The sequence below is a fragment of the Oryx dammah genome, unplaced genomic scaffold, assembly GCF_014754425.2.
Source record: "Oryx dammah isolate SB20612 unplaced genomic scaffold, SCBI_Odam_1.1 HiC_scaffold_3, whole genome shotgun sequence".
In the NCBI taxonomy this organism is placed as follows: domain Eukaryota; kingdom Metazoa; phylum Chordata; class Mammalia; order Artiodactyla; family Bovidae; genus Oryx; species Oryx dammah.
The window spans coordinates 107,315,083-107,341,018 of record NW_024070187.1 but is presented as its reverse complement, the minus strand read 5'-3'; the positions used below and the strand labels follow the sequence as shown (position 1 = coordinate 107,341,018).

Genomic DNA, 25,936 nt, shown 5'->3' with positions numbered 1-25,936 from the left:
TGCTGCTGCTGCTAAGTCACTTCAGTCGTGTCTGACTCTGTGCAACCCCATAGACGGCAGCCCATCAGGCTCCCCCATCTCTGGGATTCTCTAGGCAAGAACACTGGAGTGGGTTGCCATTTCCTTCTCCAATGAATGAAAGTGAAAAGTGAAAGTGAAGACTCAGTTGTATCCAACTCTTAGTGACCCCATAGGCTGCAGCCTACCAGGCTCCTCCATCCATGGGATTTTCTAGGCAAGAGTACTGGAGTGGGTTGCCATTGCCTTCTCCGAGGTATGGCTTAGTGAATGAAAAAATGGATTTCCGATAACAGGACTCAGGGTCAACAATATAACTGCCTCTTAAAAGATTGAATCATGTAATATTTTTCAGTTCAGTCACTCAGTCGTGTCTGACTCTTTGCGACCCCATGAACCACAGCACGCCAGGCCTCCCTGTCCATCGCCAACTCCCGGAGCCTACCCAAACTCATGTCTGTTGAGTCGGTGATGCCATCCAACCATCTCATCCTCTGTTGTCCCCTTCTCCTCCTGCCTTCAATCATTTCCAGCATCAGGTGGCCTTTTCAAATGAGTCAGCTCTTCTCATCAGGTGGCCAAAGTATTGGAGTTTCAGCTTAAACATCAGTCCTTCCAATGAACATTCAGGACTGATCTCCTTTTTACTAATTTTTATTGCAGTAGAGTTGCTTTATGATGTTGTGTTGCTTTCTGCTGTACAACAAAGTGAATCAGCTGTCTGTATACATATATCCCCTTGTTTTTGAATTTCCTTCCCATTCAGGCCTCCACAGAGCACTGAGCAGATAGAGTTCCCTGTGCAGTACAGTAGGTTCTCATTAGTTATCTGTTTTATACACAGCAGTGTGTATACGTCAATCCCAATCTCCAAATTCATCCCACCCTTCCTTCCCCACTTCGTGTCCATACGTTGACTCATGTAATCTTCAGTTCAGTTCAGTCGCTCAGTCGTGTCCGACTCTTTGCAATCCCATGAATCGCAGCACGCCAGGCCTCCCTGTCCATCACCATCTCCCGGAGTTCACTCAGACTCATGTCCATCGAGTCAGTGATGCCATCCAGCCATCTCATCCTCTGTTGTCCCCTTCTCCTCATGCCCCCAATCCCTCCCAGCATCAGAGTCTTTTCCAATGAGTCAACTTCGCATGAGGTGGCCAAAGTACTGGAGCTTCAGCTTTAGCATCATTCCTTCCGAAGAAATCCCAGGGCTGATCTCCTTCATGTACTCTTCCTCCTCCTCCTCCTCCTAAGTCGCTTCAGTCGTGTCCGACTCTGTGCGACCCCATAGACGGCAGCCCACCAGGCTCCGCCGTCCCTGATGTCAATACAGAAAGAGGCTCTGTTCTCTGAGTTGGTTTGTGCAGATCAGCTGAAGAATATTGATTCAGTAAGTCTAGGGTGAAATTTGAAGCTTTGCATCTGTAACAAGCTGCCAAGTCATCCTAGTGCTGATGCTGGCTTTTGGATTGCACTTTGAATTGCAAGAGATTAGAGCATGCCTGCGTTACTTTTTTTCCCCTTATGAGTATAGCTCCTCTTTTCAGATGCGTGCATGCTCAGTTGTGTCTGACTCTTTGCAACCCCAAAGACTGTAGCCCGTCAGGCTCCTCTGTCCGCGGAATTTTCCAGGCAAGAATACTAGAGTGGGTTGCCGTTTCCTTCTCCAGAGGCTCTTTCCAAACCAGGGATAGAGCCCATGTCTCCTGCATCATCTTGCATTGATCAGCAGGTGGATTCTTTACCACTGCACCACCTGGGAAGCCCCTCTTTAAGAAGGTGCTTTCTGATCATGGCGTCCTAAGAAGCCATGTCCTAAGAAACATGAAGATGGACAGTGGGCTTAACATGAAAAAGAGAAGGCCTCAGGGTCTCTGATGATGGTTTCCAAATTGATGAAAGAACTGCTTTAGAAAAAGGTTCAACTTCCAATATGGAACCTGTAGAACTCTAGATATAGGATAGGTAGACAGAAGCTATAGAAAGGATTTTGATCCAGCCCAAGAAAGAACCTTGCAAACATCCGTTTTATGCATTATGAAATGTGTCATATTGCAGGGCTGCAAACGCATATGGCGTCAGGGGCTAGGAGGTAAGTAATACAAAGCAGTTAAGAATAGATAGCATGGAGTGGGCTGCAATTTGGAGAGCATGTGCCCGTCTAGAGCCACCCAATCCCATTTTTAAAGTTACATTGGCCAAATAAAACCTGTATATAGATGAGGCCACTGCCAGTGGGTATAGAATCATTGGGCTAACTAGAAAAAAACGTTCCTTTCTCACACCACTTTATTTCCCTCTTTTAGAAGACTGTCACACTGTTTTGTTAGAACAGATCACTTTATTATCCTGGAAAATGGGTGACTGAATCTACAAGACCTGTGATGTGAATGGCAGCTCTATTAATGGAGGGATTCAGCCCTTGGGATCACACCCTCAGTGTCTGGATGTGAAGCTGGTGAAACTGGGAGAGAAAGTTACTTGTCAAGGTCTTTCAGAGAGCAGAAGCGGTGTTCAGGCCCTAGGGACTGAGATGCCTAGGGACATGGTCTCTGCCCTCAACTTAGCAGGGCACCCTCCCTGGTCTCAGGAGAGGGTCCATCATGGTAAATGGTGGGCAGGATGCTGAGAGCAGCTCCGTTCCTCCAGGCAGGCTGGGGTGACGGGATGGTCAGACAGATTGCCCAGGGAAGTGATGCTCAGCCTCATGGCCTTGAGGGAGACAACTCTTTCAGCACCTCCGTCCCTGGGAAGCCAGCCTTTCAGTGGAGCAGGGCCTCAGGGCTGAACTCGGAACCACATTCATCCTATCCTGCCTGGCCCTTCATTCATCAGTTTGCCACATTGGAGAGCAGGAAATGAGAGGAAAGACTCTTTGCTTTAAAACCCTGCTTCCAAGTGGGTTGGAAGCACTGAATGTTCTTAGGCCTCTGACTCTGTAGTTTGAAGCAGACACAGGGCTGGTGATGAGGGTGAGGGAGGCGTTTATTGTTGCCACTGTGCGCGCACCGGCTCGGCGAGCCACTGGCACTTCAGCCTTGCGAGCCGGCCTCCTTCACCCTTCCTTAACCTGCATCCACAGGTTGCATGGGACAGGACACCCGGACACGGTGTCTCGTGGGCATCCTTTTCCCCCGCTGCCTTCATTCCCCGCTTGGGAATGTTCCAAAAGCCTGCTGAACTTGACTCATGGGTTTGAATCAAGTCACTCTTGTTCCAAACTCGCCATGGCTCCTCATGACCTTTTCCATCAAAGGAAAATGACTTCCTCAGCTAGATACTCAGAATCCTCTCACAGCTTCTCTGTCCTTCCTTCTGAAATGTCTGTTCATCTTCAACTCTGGTAACTGACTTTGTTCTGTTACAGCAAGTGGTTGCTCACTGCTGTGGCTCCACTGGGATTTCCTGTAGGGAAAGAGTTATAAACCCTAGCAGAGATGAGTTAGAAAATGTGCTGCTTCTCCCGGCTCAGAAACCCACTGGCTGTATGACTGGTCAAACTGCTTAACGTCTCTGAGCCGGTTCGCGGGGCTCCTTTGTGAGTACAGTTATATGTCTGTGTTATCGTCACTCTGGCTTATAAAGAATGCAGTGCAGATACACCGAGCCCTTTATAAACATCTCCTCCTTTGATGGATGGGTTACTCAGCCTTCAAGACAGCCCCCATGATCTTTACCATCAATTTGCCAGCCCTTGGACACAGTTGGCTGGGAAGCAAACTCTCTGGCTTTATCTGACTCCAACTTTGGCAAATACCTCCAGCTAGAAGCACCCAGCTGAGGTCCCCCCAAATTCCTGGTCTGCAGAAACTGTGAGATAATAAGTCATTATTGTTGTTTTAAGCCATTAAGTCTTGGAGTAGTTTGCTTTATAGTAATAGGTGACTAATACCATGGGTACTTGTGTTACCTTTGATAGACAGGGAAACAGACTCAGGGCAGTTTAATATCCTAAGGTGGTATACCTGGGGAGTTATGGAACAGCGATCCAAACCCAGGTCTGCCTGTCTCAGCAGCCTGTCTTCTTAGCCATCATGTTGTCCCCGTCACTTAGTATGATACCATCCCTGTGCCCCCATTCATAGTAAATGCTTATTAAACAGTTTCAAGTGAATGAACAAACCGTTTTCATGACTGAATATATAAACAAATTACATGAATGTATATTAATGGAGAGGAGCCTGTAAAAATAAAGAATGAATGAATATTTGCAATCTCTATTAAATCAAGTTGGAATTAGCCTAGTTTCTTCAAACGTTTTAGTCTCCAAATGAAAATAGCTCTATCATTTGTTCTTACTGTAGAAGCACAATAAAATACTTATTGCAGAGAAAAATAAAGAAATTAAAATCACCCCCGCCCTGCTCATTATTGTTGACATTTTGGTGAAAAATAATCTTCCAAATATGCATGAATACACATGTCCAGGAGCTATATTTAAAATGCATTATATTAAATAACTCACTTTGAAATTTGCTTTTCTCAATAAACGTGATAACAGACATTTTCAAAATCCATAAACAAATGCACATTGTCATTTTTAGTGGCTTCAGAGTTTTCAAGAGTAGAAGAAAATAGAAGTTGTTCAGTTGTGTCTAATTCTTTGCAACCCTATGGACTGTAGCCCACCAGGCTTCTCTGTCCATGGGATTTCCCAGGCAAGAATACTGGAGTGGATAACCATTCTCTTCTCCAGGGGATCTTCCCAACCTAGGGGTTAAACCCGGGTCTCCCACATTGCAGGCAGATTCTTTACCGTCTGAGCCACCAGGGGAGCCTTAATAATTGTGAAAACATGGGACAGGGGAAATAGCCATAGATTGTGGATATTGGACTAAATTATCTAGTCTTTCTGCAATCTATGGGCATTTCCCCCCAAAATTTTCACTATTTTTATAATGTACGCTTTGTCGAACATCCTTTTCTATGTTTTCCTTTATATATTTATCCTTGAGATAAATTCCTAGAAGTAGAATAGCTGGTTCAAAGGGTAGTTTGAAAGTATTTTATGTATGTTTTAAAAAATTTGCCAAATCGCACTTCAGAAATATTGTACAACTTATCCTGCTGATGGCGAATGAAAGTGTTCACCTCCCCATGACCTTGACAACATTAGAGACAGTAAATTCCTCATTCAGATGTAGGGACTTCACTGACCTGTTCAGCCTTCTGCCTGGCCCTGGTGTGGACCGATTTTCACCAACAACCATGAGCCAAGGCAGATGCAGTATCTCTGTGGTCGTGAAGACTCGTCCTACAAGGATGTTTTCCTAGTGCCTCTATTTTGGTCTTAACATATTTCAGTCACATCACATGGTTTCTTATACGCCCAGCAAATAGCCTTAGAAATCTTGAGTTCACCATCGTTTACTCTAACTTGAATAAAGTCACAGCACACAAGTGACTTATTAAAACAAAAGTAACTCACCTTCCATAAAAGGAGCCTTTGTTTTCCTTATTTTTCTCTCCCTTCCTCTGTCTGAAGCCTCATGCCTTCCCCCTGCAACTCCTTCCGCCCTCCTAGCCCCCCACCAAGCAGCAGTTACCAAGCTGTCTTGTGCCTTTTGCTCAGACGTGGACGTGAACCCTCCAGCCCTCCATCTGACCGCAGCTACACTGGAGGCCCTGGGCTAGAAGCACCAGCTCTGAGCTCATGGCACCCCCAGGCCACCCAGGATTCTAAGGCCAAGATCCCTGTTGTTTGTATCTCCCTGGCGCCTGGCGCTGAAGAAGCACTCAATAAAGGTTTATTGAATGAATGAAACCTATCTCTGTTGTAGGTTGTCATGAGCAACGAAACAACCCAGAGGATGACCTGGGAGGAGCTCTGTGCTGGAGACTGCCAACTCAGAGACTGACTTTGTCTCTGCAACCGACTGGCTGTGTGACCATGGGCTAATTCCTCTCCTCTGTCAGGCTCCGTTTCTTTATCTGAAGTTAATTTGTTAGATGCGATCAGTGGTTTCCAAACCTGTTGTCATCAGAGTCACCTGGAAAGCTTTAAAAAAAAAATACTGATTTGGGGACTCCACACCCGCCCCCACCCCCGCCAATGCAGAGTGCTGGAGGAGAAAATGGCAACCCATTCCAATAGTCTTGCCTGGAAAATCCCATGGACAGAGGAGCCTGGTGGGCTACAGTCCACGGGGTCACAACAAGCGACTGAGCATGCACACATACTTCTCTCTGTGTATCCGCTTCTTCCTTACGTGACCAAGAACATGTTGCCAGCTTTGAGGCTTCTGTTTGCAGATCTGTAAAATGGGGATGCATAATCACAGAAAGTGCCCTGACAACTAACTCCATGGGGCTGAAAAGAGACTAATTATGGGGGGCGGGGACGGACCTCAAAAACTTATAAGAATGCCAAACATGTGCATGAACTACTGGCCTCTTCTGTCTGCTTTTCTCAGTGTGACTTGAGGTCCGGTTTTGAATAGCCAAACGTGGGGCTTCTGCAGTGGCTCAGATGGTAAAAGAATTTGCCTGCAACGCAGGAGACCCAGGTTTGATCCCTGGGTTGGGAAGATGCCCTGGAGAAGGAAATGGAAACTCATTCCAGTATTCTTGCCTGGGAAATCCCATGGACAGAGAAGCCTGCTGGGCTTCAGTCCATGGGGTTGCAAAGAGTTGGACACGACTTAGCAACTAAACAACAGTAAAAAAAAACCCCATGTTAGGTAATGCCTTGCTGATGCCGCTGTTTTGCTTGTCCCACTGGGAGTCCAGATTCTCTTGAAAGCCCCACCCCCATTTGTTTCTCACTTGAGAACAGGGTATAGTCTCTTTCCAGCTTTCCCCAAACCCTTGGCTCTGAGCTAACTTACCCATTCCCTCTCATCCCGCCTCTGTCCCCTGTTCTGTCCCTTATCCCAGTCCTCTGACATTTTCTCAGATTTGTCTTCCAAGTTGGCAGGTGGCCCACTCCCAGATTGGCTAGCTGCCCTGTGTTGGGGTCAGGGTATAGGGATGATGCTGGAAATGCTGGCAAGAAGCTGAGTGAACCAGGACGTGGGTACCATCTCATTACCTCTCCCGTGACCAGGGTCGGAGGGCCCCTGGTCTAGTTTCACTTGTGCTCTCTCTGAAGGCCTGTCCCTGAAGACTGTTGTTGATGAGAAGCCAGAGAAGAAAGACAGAGTGAAGGCATCAAAGATTCACTGAGGAGCTACTCTGTCCTGGGTCCCTCATCCTCGGCCACTCTGTGCATGGTTTTCATGACAGCTGAGCTTTACAGCGCATCTCCTTCGCTGCACAGTCTCCTTCAGCTCAACTCAGCTCAGTCGCTTAGTTGCGTCTGACTCTTAGTGACCCCGTGGACTGCAGCACGCCAGGCCTCCCTGTCCATCACCAACTCCCGGAGTTTAACTCAAACTCATGTCCATCGAGTCGGTGATGCCATCCAACCACCTCATCCTCTGTCGTCCCTTTCTCCTCCCACCTTCAATTTTTTCCAGCATCAGGGTCTTTAGGGTGTCTAATTTAGCCCTCGTCTCAGGCCTGCAGTGGGAGTTGTGATCCTCACCTTCCTGGTGAGAAAGCTGAGATGGAAAAGTGACCAGTCTAGTCCAGCCTCACCCATCAGCAGGAGGCAGAACTGGGATTTGAACCCTGTGCAGGAAACTGACTCCAGGGTCTGCCCTGCCTGACAGGAATGGGTGCTTGTTCATGCTCCATGTTTAGCATTTAAATTTCCAGGGAAATGCTTGAACCTAGAAAGGGATTTCGTCTTAAGTTTTTGGAGCCAAAATTATTTTAATTTTATGGCTAGGAAAAATGTAAACTTACATTTTCAGCAGACCAGAGATGATAAAGTGTGCATTTGTCAAATAAAATTCTTTGCCGTGATAAAGTAAATTATTCCTTGGCCTTGTAAAAAATTAGGCCTCACTTGAACTGTTTTCACTTCAGCCTTTGCTAATATTTCTGTTATCTCCATTAGGGATTACAATGATGAATGCCTTTTATTCGCATCGTTAAGCACTTCAGTGAATGTGTGAGCACACAGAACATCATAAGTCACAGGGAAATGAAACAACATGGTCTCCTGGAACGAAGGGAAGTCTTGAGAGCCTGACAGATTGGGGTTAGCAGCCTGTCTCTGCCACTCTCTGGCTATGCAAACTTGGTCAAATTCCTCAGCTTCTCTGGGTCTCTGCCTCTTAATGTGTAAAACACAGATAACAAAACTTATCTCGCTGGGTAATTTTAAGGATGGAATGAGATGACATACTTACAGCACTTTGCACAGTTCCTGGCATGAAGTAAGTGCGTAATAAATGTCATGGTTATTACTGGAATGGCTCTCGTGATAACTAACTGTTTAATGACACGCCCAGCACTCACTCCAGTTATTAGTCCTTTGGGCAGCAAGACTGAGTTTAGGCCTTACTGTTTGATGGACCCCAGCTGCTGATGTACTTCTGCCCCTGTTAGAAATAGGTCAGGCAGTAGGCAAGTGAAGCTCATTAGTGGGTGTTATCTGTTGAGATCCTTTCAGCTGCAAGCAACAGAATATCCTGGCTTCCCAGGTGGCACGAGTGGTAAAGAACCCACCTGCCAATGCAGGTAGACATGAGAGACACAGGTTGCATCCCTGGGTTTGGAAGATCCCCTGGAGAAGGGCTTGTCAACCCACTCCATTATTCTGGCCTGGAGAATCTCATGGACAGAAGAGCTTGGTGGGCTGCAGTCCATAGGTCTGCACAGAGTTGGACACAACTAAAGCAACTTAGCACTCATGCACACATGCAACAGAACATACAACTTAAAGTGTCTTAAAAATTGAGATTAGTGGTCACCTCTCACAATGTGAATTCTCAGGGTAAGGTGATTCTGAGGTTAAGTTGCTGAAAGATGCCACCAAGTTCTCGAAGTCTTCCCTTTCTTTTTGGCCATTCTCAGCCTATTGTCTGTTAGGCTGGCTCCCTTATGGTCACAAGATGGCTGCAATAACACCAGGCATCACATCTTTACATCACAAAATCCAAAGGTTAGAAAAAGCAAAGGGGAACCATTCCATCCTCATGCCCCTGTTAAATAAAGAAGAAAAATCTTCTCAAAGCCCAGCCTTCCAGAATATTTCTCATCACCTTTGTTGGCTAGAGTTATTACCAGACACTCATCCCAGACCAGTGCTAAGGGGCATGGTTCAGGCCAGTGATTCTCAACTCTGGCTGAGATTGAATTGGGGAGCCTTTAAAATATCAAGATAAACATATGTCCAGGTTCTACACTTGGAGACTGATTTAACTGGGCTCAGTTGGGGCCCTGTTCTGCATACACACTTTGTGTGTGTGTGTGTGTGTGTGCATTCCAAAGAGCTCTGATAAGCATCTAGGGTTGAGAATCATTGGCTTAGACTCCTGAGGTCTCTCCCTGTGGGACAGAGCATCCTGGTCTTCAGTGAAGCACATGGCCATAGGACAAGTGAGCCAACTGAAGTTCCAGAAACAGGACTGTGGTGGATGTCCAAATGCCTCTGCCAACACAGGTCCGGGCAGAATATCTGGATGAGGCCACATGGTATTATGAAAAAAATATGCTACAATCTGACAGGCCTGAGGACTCTAGTTCTACCACTTGCAGATTGCATCAGTTTGATTGACTTCATCTCTCTGCGTCTCAGTTTTCTTACCCAAACAATGAAGGGAATACTACCATCCTCTTGGAGAAGTTTTGAGGCTACTGACGGCCAGGCAGTGAGAACTGCTGAAACGGACGAGGGCTCAGCACATGCTGGCTAACGTCCCTGGAGGTCAGATTTTCCTTTTCTAGACCAGAAAATATAATTGGCTCTGCCCCGGGGCCCTTTTGGCCTGTCCAACATGGTTGTGACCTGAATACTTGACCAAAGCAACAAGAGCAATGTTCCTCTGTGTTGTTTGGATCAGAGGCTTGGCACAGAGTGGGTCAGAATGGTCCCCTAGGCAGGGTTGGGTGGAAGGTTTCGGAGACCATGTAGGAAAGAGTGAGGTGTGAGTTCTGGCTGGATTCGAGGCATATCAGAGGCTGCAGAGCCCAGGCCTAACTGCTTAATGGAATTCATTCTGGGCCTGTCCAGCCTCCTCCCTGTCAACCTGGTGGCCTCTTTATCTGCCTACCGGCCAGGAAAAGCATCAAGATGGAAATGAGTTGTCAGGTCATTGAATCAATATACTACGGTTAATCTGTTAGAAACAGCAAGGCTCCCCCTCTGTAAACGTCTCCTTGCTAAGCCCGTTAGAGCACATACAGCTGGGAAAATGAATGGCTTCCCACCAGCAGCCCTGGGATCAGTGTCCCCCCTGTGCTTGTCCAGATGACCTCCCCGTTCAGCTTGACCCAGCCCAGCTGACCCCAACCCAATCCTACACATGTGGACCTACCTGAACAGAGTTCTGTGCTTTTCTACTGGGGATAAGGGATCTCCAAGGAGAAGGTGCAGACCTCCATTTTTTAAAGGCTCAGAGAATGGGGGATGAAGTAATTCTAGGAGTCTTCCTGGTGTAAGGATGTGATCGTGGGCTGAATACTCAGAGGACATTGGGCTTGGCTCCTGGTTCTCAGCTTGATGCTGTGTGGCTCCGGTAAGCTGCTGAATCACATCCCATGGGCACTTAACCTCCATAGATATAACTCCACAAACTTGGTGAAAGAGCCAGTGAAGAAGGGAGATGGTTATCTATAACGTGGGTGATTTTGCCTGCCCGTCTCCACAGTGAGTGTGTACCCTGGAGTGAGAAGTAGGCGATGTGGATCTGAGTTGTCTAAGGCAGTGTTCGTTTGCTTATCCCCTATGCCACATGCATCTTACTGTGTAGGGTGTGATTCAAGGGTCTAGGGCAAATGTGTTTGACTGTAGACATCTTTTGCCAGGCCTGCTAACTTCAGAACCCAAGTGCTGTGCAGGATGGAATTCCATTCTCTCAGACAGCATTATGGTGGCAGTGCCTAGGCTGTGTTACCTCATTTTCCCTTCCAGAGTGGGAGGCTCCTCACGGAGAAATCTGGTTCTTCCCCAGCTGTTACTTGACCTTGCTTCCTCTCTCCGAGAACCTAGTGTAGAGCCCTACACTTAGTAAATACTGAGACTAACGCTTGTAGTAAATACTGAGACTAACGCTTGCACGCTTACGTGCTAAGTCGCTTCAGTTGTGTCCACCTCGTTGTGACCCCATGGATTGTAGCCCACCAGAAGCCTCCGTCTGTGGGATTCTCCAGGCAAGAATACTAGAGTGGGTTGCCAAGCCTTCCCCCAGGGACTCTTCCCGACCTACAGATTGAGCCCAGGTCTCTTAAGTCTCCTGCATTGGCAGGCAGGTTCTCTACCACTAGACCCATACTTGGTGCCCATCTATTTCCACTTCCTTCTTAAATGGAAGCTGAGGCAGAGATACTATTGTGACTCACCTTCTCTAGCCAAGTTGGTCTCAGCAGTGAGTTCCTGGCCCAGACAGACCAGTGAGTTCCTTCTTTAGGATTCCTGAATTTAGGAATGGCACAGTGGCTCAGAAATAAAAGATGGAGGCAGAATTTTTAATGGCATTCAAACCCCTGGTTTCAGTATATCCTAGAATCCAAATACTGTGCTTGCGTGAGACCCAGTATCCTTATAAGAAACTTGCATGCTTGCCTAGTTCAAGGTCCATTTCAGTTACCTGAAACCAAAGGAGTTTTAAAGCAAAACAATTAGTTAGATTAGACAATGACCCCATGTCACTTGGATCAAAGGTTCCAGGTAGGCTTATTGGCAGAGATTCTCACAGGCTATCCCACCTTAAAAATGAACTCTGTTAAACCTGAAACTAATGCAACATTGTAAATCAGCTATACTCCAATAGAATTTTTAAAAATATATATATTTGGTCATTCAGATCATCAAAAACAACAAAAAAGTAACCAAAAAAAGAATGAGCCTTGTTGAAGACTTTGGAGTGGCCACAGGGCTGAAGCTATTAGTTGACTGTCTCAGCCTGGGATGTTGTGGCTTGAGCCAGAGCTGATATAAGGGTATTCTATAGATGGAGATCTCTCAGGCCAACCAGTTAGGAGACACTGGTTATGTGTCATCAGACGTAACTAAGGACTCAGATGAAATGTGGAGACTTGGTTTTGCCTTTTCCGTGATAACTCTTCCCTCAAGCAACTGCATGTTGGGAAAATGGCTCAGCTTCAATACTTTGGTTCAGTCTGTGAAATGAAAATATCTCCTGCCATATAAATGAACAAGAAATGTCGCAGCCATCAGCGATTTCTGGCCTCCAAATGTAAATGAGGGCTCCCCAAACTGTGATCCAGGGATGCTGCCACCGCCCCATGGGGATTGCTGAGGAGCTGGGGGAAGTGCAAGAAGCAAGGGGAACCAGGAAACAGGATTGACCCCAGATAGTTGAGGTGTATATGAAAGGAATGACCTCAGCCCAGAGGCTTGCATCATCCCACACACAGAATGCTAAGTTCCTTAACTTGATCCCTGGTCCCTGATGTTCAGACTGCCTGCTCCCTTTGTTGCAAACTTGTATATAGCCTGACTCCCCCTCCTGCCTCCTTGGAGCAGTTTTCTCAGAGCTCCTGGGATGCTGCCTCCTGGGCTAAACATTTCAGTTCAGTTCAGTCGCTCAGTCGTGTCCGACTTTTTGCGACCCCATGAATCGCAGCACGCCAGGCCTCCCTGTTCATCACCAGCTCCCAGAGTTCACTCAGACTCACGTCTATTGAGTCCGTGATGCCATCCAGCCATCTCATCCTCGGTCGTCCCCTTCTCCTCCTGCCCCCAATCCCTCCCAGCATCAGAGTCTTTTCCAATGAGTCAACTCTTCGCATCAGGTGGCCAAAGTATTGGAGTTTCAGCTTTAGCATCATTCCTTCCAAAGAAATCCCAGGGTTGATCTCCTTCAGAATGGACTGGTTAGATCTCCCTGCAGTCCAAGGGACTCTCAAGAGTCTTCTCCAACACCACAGTTCAAAAGCATCAATTCTTCAGCGCTCAGCCTTCTTCACAGTCCAACTCTCACATCCACACATGAACGCAGGAAAAACCATAGCCTTGACTAGACGGACCTTAGTCGGCAAAGTAATGTCTCTGCTTTTGAATATACTATCTAGGTTGGTCATAACTTTTCTTCCAAGGAGTAAGTGTCTTTTAATTTCATGACTGCAGTCACCATCTGCAGTGATTTTGGAGCCCCCCAAAATAAAATCTGACACTGTTTCCACTGTTTCCCCATCTATTTCCCATAAAGTGATGGGACCGGATGCCATGATCTTCATTTTCTGAATGTTGAGCTTTAAGCCAACTTTTTCACTCTCCTCTTTCACTTTCATCAAGAGGCTTTTTAGCTCCTCTTCACTTTCTGCCATAAGGGTGGTGTCATCTGCATATCTGAAGTTATTGATATGTCTCCCAGCAATCTTGATTCCAGCTTGTGTTTCTTCCAGTCCAGCGTTTCTCATGATGTACTCTGCATAGAAGTTAAATAAGCAAGGTGACAATATACAGCCTTGACGTACTCCTTTTCCTATTTGGAACCAGTCTGTTGTTCCATGTCCAGTTCTAACTGTTGCTCCCTGACCTGCATACAGATTTCTCAAGAGGCAGGTTAGGTGGTCTGGGATTCCCATCTCTTGCAGAATTTTCCACAGTTTATTGTGATCCACACAGTCAAAGGCTTTGGCATAGTCAATAAAGCAGAAATAGATGTTTTTCTGGAACTCTCTTGCTTTTTCCATGATCCAGCGGATGTTGGCAATTTGATCTCTGATTCCTCTGCCTTTGCTAAAACCAGCTTGAACATCAGGGAGTTCACGGTTCCCGTATTACTGAAGCCTGGCTTGGAGAATTTTGAGCATTACTTTACTAGCATGTGAGATGAGTCCAATTGTGCAGTAGTTTGAGCACTCTTTGGCATTGCCTTTCTTTGGGATTGGAATGAAAACTGACCTTTTCCAGTCCTGTGGCCACTGATGAGTTTTCCAAATTTGTCCCACCAAATAAAATAAATTTCTACTTTCGGGTTGTGACTATGCTTTTTATTCAACAATTCTAACCCAGAACATGGCCTTCCTATTCTATTGTTTATGGTGAAACTGTAACAAAACTTTCAGGAGGCAGTGTGGGTCTGAGACTTAGAAGACCTGAGTTCTGCTTTTCTGTGAATGATTTGTTTCATCTCTCTGGGCCTCCATTGACTGATTTAAAAATGTGATTATCAGACCAGAAATGGAACAGAAGGTCTGTCTTGCCATCTCCTTCCACACTTGCCAGCTGACTCAACTAATACCTTCTCACAAACTCAGGAATGCAAGATGCATTTATACCTTTGTGTTTTTCTACAGTGAACTTGATTTTTGTCTCAAGTCCCATTTACACTTGAGTAGTCTGTCCTATCTTTCACCAGGGTCCTGGGCAACTTCTGAAAGTTTTTAGAGGCTGATTCATTGACCTTCAATTACCCTCTTCATCCCCCATTATCCTGTCTTGTTCTCAGTCTTTGGTGTTGCTCTTGCAGAGGCCCTCACGTGAATCCCACGGACCTTTCTCAGGGTGTATCTTTATGACCTTGCGTGTCCTCCTGACTTCCTTGGCCTCTGGGATGTCTGTCTCTTTCCCCCTCCAAACTCTCTGCATCCCCTATTCTCCATCTGCTTGCACTGGTCTGTCTTGCTTCTTGGTGCTCCCAAAAATCTCATTCTTGGCCTTCTCCTCTTATCGCTTTAGAGACTCTTTCATTCTCTGGAATTTCATTATTTCTCAGTTTAAACCACTCTCAGTAAGTTGCTAACCCCATCAAACCTCTCTGGGTGTGTGTGTGTGTGCCTTCTCAGCTGTGTCCTACTCTTTGTGATCCAATGGACTGCAATCCACCAGACTCCTCTGCCCATGAAATTTTCTAGGTAAGAAAAGTGGTGTAAGTTGCCATTTCCTTCTCCAGGGAATCTTCCACATCCAAGGATTGAACCTGTGGCTCTTGTGTCTCCTGCACTGGCAGGGGAATTCTTTATCACTAGCACTACCTGGTAATCAAACCTTTATTCCTATGTTAAACTCCTCTCCTAAGCTTCATTCAATATTCCATCCTTTCAATTTACAAATACATGTCAAGAGTTTTATGCATGACAGGATTTGCCCTAGATTGGATTCAGAGATGAATAAAGCCCACTGTGTTCTGAAGACATTGGCTTTTGGACATCTCCGCTGGGATAACATATGCACGACTCTTACTGAACTCATGCTGTAACTCACTCTCACCCACACCTGCTCTGGTGCCTGTGTTTAGTTCATGGTGTTATCATCCAGCTAGTTGCTCTGGGTAGAAACTCAGGGGTTATCCTAGACCAGCTCTAACCTCAATCTCTAGTCCTGTGATCTTTTTCGATGAATGTTTCTGAATCTTTATGCTGACCCTCTGCTTTCTCAGCACAGCTCCATCCTTGGTGCTCATTGCCTACTGATTCTTTTGCAAGAAGCTTCTCATGAATCCTGGGGCCTTCAAGATTGTTCCTGAACACAAATAGGGCTATGTCACCCCCTAGTTAGAACTTCCGAGGGCTTCTCCTGGTGTCTGGAGTAAACTGCAGATACTCTACTGTGATATCCGTGTGATATCCTGTGTGTCCTTGCTCACTCCTCTTGCTGTTTCTCTGCCATTCTGTGTCTTGCTTTCGAGCCCTTAGCTGCTTGTCGTTTAGCCACCTTAATTGTTTTTCAGGTGCGTGACTCCCCTTGCTTGTAGTCCCCTAAGCTGATTTCTCACTTACCTAGTTCCATTTTTTCTTTAAACCTAACCTCAGGCATCAGTATCTCAAAAAACCTTTCCTGATCTCTCTCTCTCCCCACCATGACACATCCCATTGTTTTATCTGTCCACATATGTCTACCATTGGAATTGAAGTGTTGAAAAAATTAAGTTAAAAATCCCATGTATGTGCTTAGCTATTCTATGTTACTTACTCAATCACTCTGGCTCAGAAGAATTTGTGGTGCAGGGGAAAAATGTGTCCACAGGATTGTCTAAAGTGCCCAGCTGGGCCAAGAACTGAAATTTCACCTCTGACCTCCTGACTTTCCATCCCAGGCCCTGACTTTAAGACCACAGCAAAGCTCCCAGAATTTCAAGGCATGGGACAATCTCTCTGCCCCACAGATTAATTTTAGAGTCATTGAAATTCTGCCAGCTCTGGGGGCAATGATTGGGAGCCAGGCTGACAACCAGCAAAGGAGGAAATTACTCTGTGTCTATTTCAAGATGAGGGAGCTGTAACCACTGGTGCCTCCCCTAGTGATGCTGTTCGAAAAAACATAAATTTAATACTTTCATGAAACTCAATCTTCTAACCATAAGTGTTTCAGGGCTCTCTTTGATGTTCAGGAAAAGTTTCCTGGTGCCAATGTCTTTTGCACATATGGTGTGAAAGCCTCCTTGCACGTGAGTCCAGCATCTTGGGTCCCCGGCTATCTGGAAGGAAAAATTAACACTTGTTTCAATAACGCAACAAATATTTATTCAGCGTCTGCTATGTTTGAAGCACACTGTGCTCCAGAAGGATGAACACAGATTCTGGGTCAGTTGAAAGGGTGTTCAAATCCTCTCTTGGCACCTCACTGGCCAAGGATCGTTGTCAAATCCCTTCTTCCCTTGAGCTTTGGTCTCCTCGTGTGTGAAATGGGCTTATGAGATCTACCTTTCAGGGATACGAGAAAGACTGTATAAGGTAGAGTGAGAAAGAGCCTGCCTAGCACAGTGCCTGGTACCCAAATCTTTATTTAAGAGAAACAAGGAGAAGCCAGTTTCCTACAAATGTAATTTGAGCTGACAAGTGGTAGCTCTTCTTTTAGGACAAGTAGCATTAAAAACCCTTAGGGATGCATCGACTGGAAATGTATTTGGCTGCAGAGACACAAGACCAGTGGCAGGTCAGTAAATGATTAACAACTGACTCGGGAAAAGTGAAACCCCAGTTTGCAATGTTTGCTGTTTTTCATAGTGAAATACACACACCATGGCTGATTTTAAGCCACCAGTGTGATGGAACTTGATATGGAGCTGTAAAGATATATAGTATCTGGTACAGTATGTACTAGGTACATAATATGGAATGGGGAGATAAACAGAGGGATATAGCCTCAGGAGCATAGACAGTAGTAAAACTTTAAGTGAGTGAAAGTCACTCAGCTGTGTCTGACTCTTTGCAACCCCATGGACTATACAGTCCATGGAATTCTCCAGGCCAGAATACTAGAGTGGGTACCCTTTCCCTTCTCCAGGGGATCTTCCGAACCCAGGGATCAAATCCAGGTCTCCCACATTGCAGGCGAATTCCTTACAACTGAGCTATCAGGGAAGTCCCTAAAACTTGTACAATATTTAAAAATTGCAAATACTGTAAAATTTTTAATAATTCCCTCACAGGAGCTGGTTGAGTTGGCTCCAGCACACAAAGCCTACCATTGTGACTTAAACATGTCATATTTTGTTTGTCTTATGTGACCTGAAGTTCAGGCATGGCCAGCCCAGGGCTGGTGGCTTGGTGAAGCATCGGAGACCCAGACTCTGCTGGCCCGAGCATGAGTCCTTCATCCTCATGGATATTACTGCAAGACTACAGGAAGGCTGCCATCTCACCGGACCCTGTATCCACATCCCATGCAGCAAGAAGGGGGAAGGAGAGAGTGAAGAGAGAGTGTCTCTTCTATTTGGGAAGAGACACTGTATAGTTCCGAATTGCTGCTGTAACAAACTGCCATAAACTTAACACCAAAATAGCAATGGTTAAAACAGCACAAGTTTAGAGATCAGAATTCCAAAAGGATTCCCAGTGGGCCAAGGTCAAAGACTGGGCAGGGCTGCATTCTTTTTTTCTGGAGACTCTGGGGGAGAATCTGTTTCCTGGATTCTTCCAGTTTCTAGAGGCAATTCCCTGGCTTGCGAATCCCTCCAGCAGGGCCTCGTGTGTCCCTCATCATGTCACTCTGCCTCTGATGTTGTCACATCTCCTTCTCTGATTCTACTGCCTACCTCTCTCACTTGTAAGGACCCTTGCAGTAGCAAAGGGCCCATTGGATAATCCAGAATAATCTTCCCATTTCAAAATCCTTGCCTTAATCTCATATGAAAAGTCTTTTTTTTTTTTTTTTTGCCAGAGGAAGAAACTTTCACAAGTCCCAATGTTTAGGACACAAACAACTTTGGGGACCATTTTTATGCCTACCCTAAACACCTTCCCCAGGGACAATTTCCTTTCACCCACTGGCCACAGCTGGACTGTCCCAAGGCCATCCCTAGTTCAAGGCAAGCCAGCAGATCAAGCTTTAGCTTTTAGAGAAACACAGAAAATGTGGATAAGGCAGTTGCCTAGTCACTCAGTCATGTCTGACTCTTTGAGACCCCACAGACTGCAGCCCTTGAGTCTCCTTGATCCATAGGATTCTCCAGGCAAGAATTACTGGAGTGTGTTGCGATTTCCTTCACCAGGGTAAGGCAGTAAGGGGCTGGAAATGACCATTAGAATGTGACAGCCAACCAATGTTGTCTGCCACAGTGGGAAATGATTAGCAAATACCTAAATGGTTCTATTCAGGGGGATGGACACCTCACAGTCTCCCTTGAATCAATGGAATTGTGTGTGTGTTTTTAATAGAGTACTATCCTGAATTGGTCGTTGGTGGGCTTACCATATTAAAGGCCGTTCTTCAAGCATGCTTCTTGCTTGCCTGTTGCACTCCTCTCTCTCAAGCCTCCTGGCCTGTTTTCTGGCAGACGAGAGGGGTCAGGGTGCTTGCTTTTGTGTCTCACACAGGGTGGATGTGAAGCTGACCCCATGCTCTTCACATTAGGGAGGAAGCAACAGGATGCAGCCTTGTGACCAGCTACTTCCATGGATCCATTAAGAATCATGCTGGAAAAGTTATAGACCTCTTCTGTCCTCTCTCCATTTGTTAGACACCATAATGGGAGGGCGCAGTGGGTAGGGAGTCAGGTAGCCAAAGGCATCTGAAGGTCAAATACAATGACTTAGAGAGTAGAGTTACCTTTAGGGAAAGAGGGACTTCATGGTACAGCTGAGGAGCTATGGTGTCAGGCAAGAATAGTGGAGCAGGTTGCTATTTGCTTCTCCAGGGGATCTTTCTGACCCAGGGATCAAAGCTAGGTCTCCTGCATTGCAGGCAGGTTCTTTACCATAATGGGAGGGCACAGTGGGTAGGGAGTCAGGTAGCCAAAGGCATCTGAAGGTCAAATACAGTGACTTAGAGAGTAGAGTTACCTTTAGGGGAGGGGGGAGTTCATGGTGCAGCTGACACTATAGCTCCTCATTGGCTTTGCCATGGGACCTAAGTTTTCCCACATAATAGGAAATATGGCATGCAAACATTTGTAATTGGAAGGACTCCTTTTTTGGGGGGCTTTTGTGAAGTACTTTATTTTTAAAATTTTATTTGCCTTTAATTGAAGGAGGATTGCTTTACAATATTGTGTTGGTTTCTGCCATACATCCACATGAATCAGCCATAGATTCCTCTTGAACCTCCCTGCCACCTCCTGCCCCATCCTACCCCTCTGCTGCTGCTGCTGCTGCTAAGTCGCTTCAGTCATGTCTGACTCTGTGTGACCCCATAGACGGCAGCCCACCAGGCTCTCCAGGCAAGAACACTGGAGTGGGTTGCCATTTCCTTCTCCAATGCATGAAAGTGAAAAGTGAAAGTGAAGTCGCTCAGTTATGCCAGACTCTTAGTGACCCCATCGACTGCAGCCCACCAGGCTCCTCTGTCCATGAATTTTCCAGGCAAGAGTACTAGAGTGGGGTGCCATTGCCTTCTCCGCCCACCCCTCTAGGCTGTCACAAAACCCCAGTTTGAGTTCCCTGTATCATATAGCAAATTCCCACTGGATATCTATTTTACATATGATAATGTATATATTTCCAAGCTATTCTTTCCTTTCCATTCATCCCACCCTCTCCTTCCCCCCTTCCCCTGTGTCCATAAGTCCGTTCTCTGTGTCTGCCTCTCCATTACCAGTGAAGTCTTGTCCAACTCTTTGTGACCCCATGAACTGTTGCCTGCCAGGCTCCTCCATCCATGGAATTTTCCAGGCAAGGGTACTGGAGTGGGTTGCCTCTCCATTGTTGCTCTGCAAATAGTTTCAGCAGTACCATCTATATTTTAGATGGTAGAAGTCTAGATTCTATATATATATGTGTGTGTGTTAATATACATTATTTATTTTCCTCTTTCTGACTTACTTCACTCTGTGTAATAAACGCTAGGTCCATCCACTTCATTAGCACTGACTCAAATGTGTGGAAGGATTCTTTTTTAAATTAATTAGTTTGGCCATGCTGAGTCCTAATTGTGGCATATGGGATCTAGTTCCCTGACCAGGGATTGAACCCCAACCCATGCATTGGGAGCCCAGAGCCTCAGCCACCCAACCATCAGAGAAGTCCCCTGGAAGAACTCTTGATCTCCAACTTGGTTCCTGCAAATAGAATAGAAGCCAAGAGAAAACGGCTTCTGTTCTCCTTACCAACAAACCAACAAAGCCAAATGAAAAATTTCACATCCCAGGAAAGTGTTGACCATTTCTCACTAAGTCAATGTCCCTTTTCCTTGGCCTTGTGGCTTGTGTGATTTTAATTCCCTGACCAGGGATCGAACCTGAGCCCTTGGCAGTGAGAGTGTGGAATCCTAACCACTAGACTCCCAGAGAATTCTCTCTGCGCCCCTTTCATAAAGTAAGACACTTCAGACTTGACTATCCTCAAAAGCACTGTTTCCCTTAGAAACTTCTAGGTGTCTTCGTCTTGGCACCAAGAACTGGTGTAACAACGCATGTCTCTCTCTGAAGCTCAGCTACAGCGGCTGTGTTAACTTGCACAGCATAAGTTCTTTCTCCCTTTCTTCCTCAGTCCTGATTGTGTCATACAACCTTTATGCATATATGTAGGAGCTTCTCTGGTGGCTCAGTGGTAAAGAATCCGCCTGCTAATGCAAGAGACTCGGGTTCGATCCCTGGGTCAGAAAGATCCCTTGGAGGAGGGCATGGCAACCCACTCTAATATATCCTTGCCTGGAGAATCCCATGGACAGAGGAGCCTGGAGGGCTATAGCCCATGGAGTCACAGAGAGTCTGATGTGACTTCAGTAGGAGCAACAGATGTTTCCTTTGGGCAAGCAGGTGAAGTAAGGATCAATTTGAAAACCAGAACAACGAGTGAGAGAGAAAAGCTAGAAAATCAGCTATGGGCATCCAGGGGAGGCCAGAACATTCAGAGGGGGCAGGGAAGGGAGAAGCCACATTCAGAAAGATAGGCTGAGCCACAGAAAGCAGGAGGCCGCTTGGATAAACACTTGACATCTCTATATAGTGCTGAGGCCACAGGAGGCCCGGAAGGAATTTGCAGGGAAGAGATATTATAGACTGAGAACTTCCCTTTTGAGCCTCCCTAAACAAGGGCTTCGCATGCATATGGAGTGGTGTGGTTTGGGTGCTTCTGTTTCTCCTTCTGAAAACCGCATGTGCTACAGAAATGAAGCCAGCCTCCCTAGGAGGGGGCTGAGGACACGCGGGCCCCCGCCACGGGCTCTGTGCCTCTTAGGGCTCCCCCAGCCATTTGAGACATCGTGAGTTTACCGTTCGGACCCTGATGTCCAATTTGTCTGTGTCCCTTCCTGTCCTCTGCCACTTGAGGGTAGCCTGGGTCACTCAGTTCAGTTCAGTTGCTGAATCGTGTCCAACCTTTTGTGACCCCATGCACTACAGCACGCCAGGCCTCCCTGTCCATCACCAACTCCCGGAGTCCACTCAAATGCATGTCCCCAGGATCTCATGAATCCACTTAGACACGTCAGCAGTGGCGGCCTTCAGTATGTGTCCGATTTGTTCAGCACAGTGATTGAAGCCACTTCCTGGTGACAGGGCATCTGTCTTAGCAAATGGTTTGGGGCCAGTGAGAGCCAGAGATGCTTAACCTGAGCGTGTGATCTTTACTCAAAGACATTGGAGAGTGTGGCGAGGACAGATTTGCTCTTTTAAAAATTGTGCTGAAACATCCACAATGTAAAGTTGACCGTGCTAATCATTTTTAAGTGCACAGTTCAGTGGCAGAGTCTATTGATAGTGTTGTTCAGCTATCACGACCATCCATCTTCAGAACTTTCCTAGTTTCCCAAAAGGAAACTCTGTTCCCATTAAACCATAGTTCTCCTTTCTAGAAGTGAGGGAGAGGTAGAGCCTGCTATACAGAGTGAAGTCAGAAAGGGAAAAACAAATATCACATATTATCGCATGTATATGGAATCTAGAAAGATGGTCCTGATGAACCTGTTTGCAGGGCAGGAGTAGAGACACAGACATAGAAAACAGCCTTATGGACACAGAGGGGAAGGAAAGGGCAGGGCGCCTTGAGAGAGCAGCACGGAAGCATATACATTCAGCTCAGCTCAGCTCAGTCGCTCAGTCCTGTCTGACTCTTTGCGACCATGGGCTGCAGCACGCCAGGCCTCCCTGTCCATCACCAGCTACCGGAGTCCACCCAAACCCATGTCCACTGAGTCGGTGATGCCATCCAACCTTCTCATCCTCTGTCATCCCCTTCTCCTCCCGCCTTCAATCTTTCCCAGGATCAGGGTCTTTTCCAATGAGTCAGCTCTTTGCATCAGGTGGCCAAAGTATTGGAGTTTCAGCTTCAATGTCGGTCCTTCCTTATGTTACTCTTTGCCATTTCCTTCTCCAGCGGTAAAAATAGATAGTGGGAAATTGCTGTTTAACACAGGGAGCTTGACCCTGTGCTCTATGATAACTTAGAAGGGTAGGGGGTGGGAGGGAGGTTCAAGAGTGAGGAGACATGTATACTTAGGGCTGATTCACATTGTTGAATGGCAGAAACCAACACAATATTGTAAAACAATTATCCTTCAATTGAAAATAAATTTTTAAAAAAGCAGGTAAGCAAGCAAAAATAATAATAATAATAATAATAACAATAGTTCTCTTTTCCCTGCCCCACCTCAACCTTTGGCAACCACCGTTCTCCTCCTGTTTCTATGAATCTGACCACTCTCAGGATCTTGTTAAAGTCATGCACTATTTGTCCTTCGATATCTGACATTTCATGCAACACAATGTCTTCAAGTGGGCTTCCCACGTGGTGATAGTGGTAAAGAACCTGTCTGCCGATGCAGGAGATATGAAATACATGGGTTTGATACCTGGGTCAGGAAGATCCCCTGGAGGAGAGCTTGGCAATCCACTCTAGTATTCTTGTCTGGAGAATTTCATGGATGGAGAAGCCTGGTGGGCTATGGTCCATAGAGTCGCACAGAGTTGGACATGACTGAAGCATCTTAGCACACATGCAGGGTCTTCAAGGTTCATCTCTGTTATAATACGTGTCAGAGTTTCATTCCTTTTTCTGGTCAAATGATATTCCATTGATATACCCTATTTTGTTTATCCAGCCATCTGCCATGAAATGATATCCCACTGTGGTTTTGATGTGTGTTTTCCTAGTGATCAGTGATGTTAAGCATCTTTTCATGGGCTAATTGGCCATTTGTGTGTCTTCTTTGGGGGAAATATCAATTCATATCCTTTGCCCCCTTTTAAACGAGGTTGTTTGGATTCCGTTATTGAGTTGTACAGATTTTTGGATAACAGACCAAGGACCAGTGAACTGTGATATTTAGAGTCAATCCTTGGTAAATAGGTCTGCACATCCTTCTCTCATTTTAGGTGCAAGATTTTTCAAGCATCATTCATACAGATTTGTTTCTGGGATATTCCAATCTCATTTCCTCACCTTGACAATCACTGGCTATTTCCATTCAAAGGCATCCCTGCTAGTGGTGTTGCATTGTTTTAGAAAGAGAGAATCTACGGAAGGAAGAATTGGAAATTCGGCCGTTGGTCCACTTTGAATCTATAATGTCGCCTTGGGCAGAGGGCCTGAAATGGTAGAACCCAGGATGTCCATGTTCTAATTATCTTCTGACCACTCTAGCCTACCTCATTGGCAGTTTTGCTGCCCAAGCCATATCATCTTGGAGAAACAGGGTGGCTGTCTGTACAGAATGCTACGGAACGTAAAAAAACAGAGCTCAGTCTCATTGCTGGGGTCAAAGGCAGGGTGGGAGTATAGTGGGGAGAAACTCCAGCCTCCAGGTACCCTCAAAGCCTTCCACAGGGTTCTGAGAACCTCAAGAAGGTGGTCCATCTTCTGTCCTATAAGAACTTGCCCTTTTGGAGTTGTATGGCTTTTGCTTCATTCCTCTCCCAGTCTTGATCTCAACAGCAATATGGTTTCTGGGCTTGGCTTGTCAAAGCTTTTCACCAGGGATGGTGGTACCTGCCAACGCCTGCTCGAGGCTGATGAAACTGGCCTCAGGCACACCTTGACCAAATGATGCCTCAGCTGCTGGCTTCAAGGTTGCGGGTACCTTACACTTAACATGTCCCATTCTTCTAACTTGTATTTGCTTTCGTATGATAGTCTCCGATCACAAGTCAGACTCAGATGCTGTGTACAGGACCTCAGGGCTGTCTGATGGACAGTGTGAGCTGTACCCAGACCCACCACGGATGCAGGCACATTGCCTCTGGTCGAGCTCATGTAAAGAACTCATGAGATTTTCCCTACCAGGGTACTCTTCTCACTCTCCCTTATGAAAGTAAGTTTCACTGGGGTTCCCCTTGCCAGCTGTGAATAAACCTCAGGGTAGGCACAGGTGAGGCTCAGACTGGGACCCCATTACATCATTTTGAAGAGAGAAACACTGTGTTTTGGCTACAGTTATTCATTCATTCATTTTCCTCTGGAGATGATTCTAGCACAACGGTATCTCCATGTTTCAAACTGCAAGATCTACACTTCAACCCTCCATTCAGAATATTCTCATCTTTTTGGGAATTTTAATCTTAAAATATTTTACTCTGTTCATATATGTACATATATGAACTTTTTTAAAAATATATATATTTATTTATATTGGGAAGATCATGACTTAGAAGTCATGACTGAGTGACTTTTACTTTCATATATAAAGTAAAAGTCACTCAGTCATGTACAACTCTAGGTCAGACTACTGGAGCAGGTAGCCTTTCCTTTCTCCAGGGGATCTTCCCAACCCAGGGATTGAACCCAGGTCTCCTGCATTGCAGGTGGGTTCTTTACCAGCTGAGCCAAAAGGAAGGCCCAAGAATACTGGAGTGGGTCGCCTATCCCTTCTCAGGGGATCTTCCCAACCCAGGAATTGAATCGGGGTCTCTTGCATTGCAGGTGGATCCTTTACCAACTGAGCTACCAGGGAAGCCCTATATTTTAAAGCAGCTATAATGTATAATTTATGTATCATAATTAAATATATATTATATATAAATAATATAATTTATATATTTGTTATTTATTTGAGTAAATAAATAACATATATTTAATTATGATATATAAATTATACATTATAGCTGCTTTGAGGAGAAGGCAATGGCACCCCACTCCAGTACTCTTGCCTGGAAAATCCCATGGACAGAGGAGCCTGGTGGGTGCAGTCCATGGGCTCGCAACTTAGCGACTTCACTTTCACCTTTCAGTTTCACGCACTGGAGAAGGAAATGGCATCCCACTCCAGTGTTCTTGCCTGGAGAATCCCAGGGACAGCAGAACCTGGTGGGCTGCCGTCTATGGGGTCACACAGAGTCGGACACAACTGCTGCTGCTGCTTTGAAATATATATGAATAAATATAACTTTTAACGGGGTTGCCCTAGTGGCTTACTGGTAAAGAATCAGCTTGCCATTGTAGGAGACACAGGTTTGATACCTGGATCAAGAAGATCTCCTGAAGAAGGAAATGGCAACCCAGTTCAGTACTCTTGCCTGGAGAACCCCGTGGACAGCGGAGCCTGGTGAACTACAGTCCGTGGGCTCACAAAAGAGACACGACTGAG

General features: G+C 45.9%; 1 protein-coding gene across 1 annotated transcript in view; it reads left to right on the top strand.

Annotated features, from left to right (window-relative positions):
* The window catches only part of RAB28 (RAB28, member RAS oncogene family), a 111,946-nt gene extending 106,055 nt beyond the window's left edge, over positions 1–5,891 (top strand). Inside the window, exon 7 of the mRNA XM_040237536.1 lies at positions 5,799–5,891. Coding sequence (XP_040093470.1) covers positions 5,799–5,876 — 78 coding nt within the window. The 3' untranslated portion in view covers positions 5,877–5,891. The remainder of the gene's footprint in view (positions 1–5,798) is intronic.
* Positions 5,892–25,936: the final 20,045 nt, after the last annotated feature.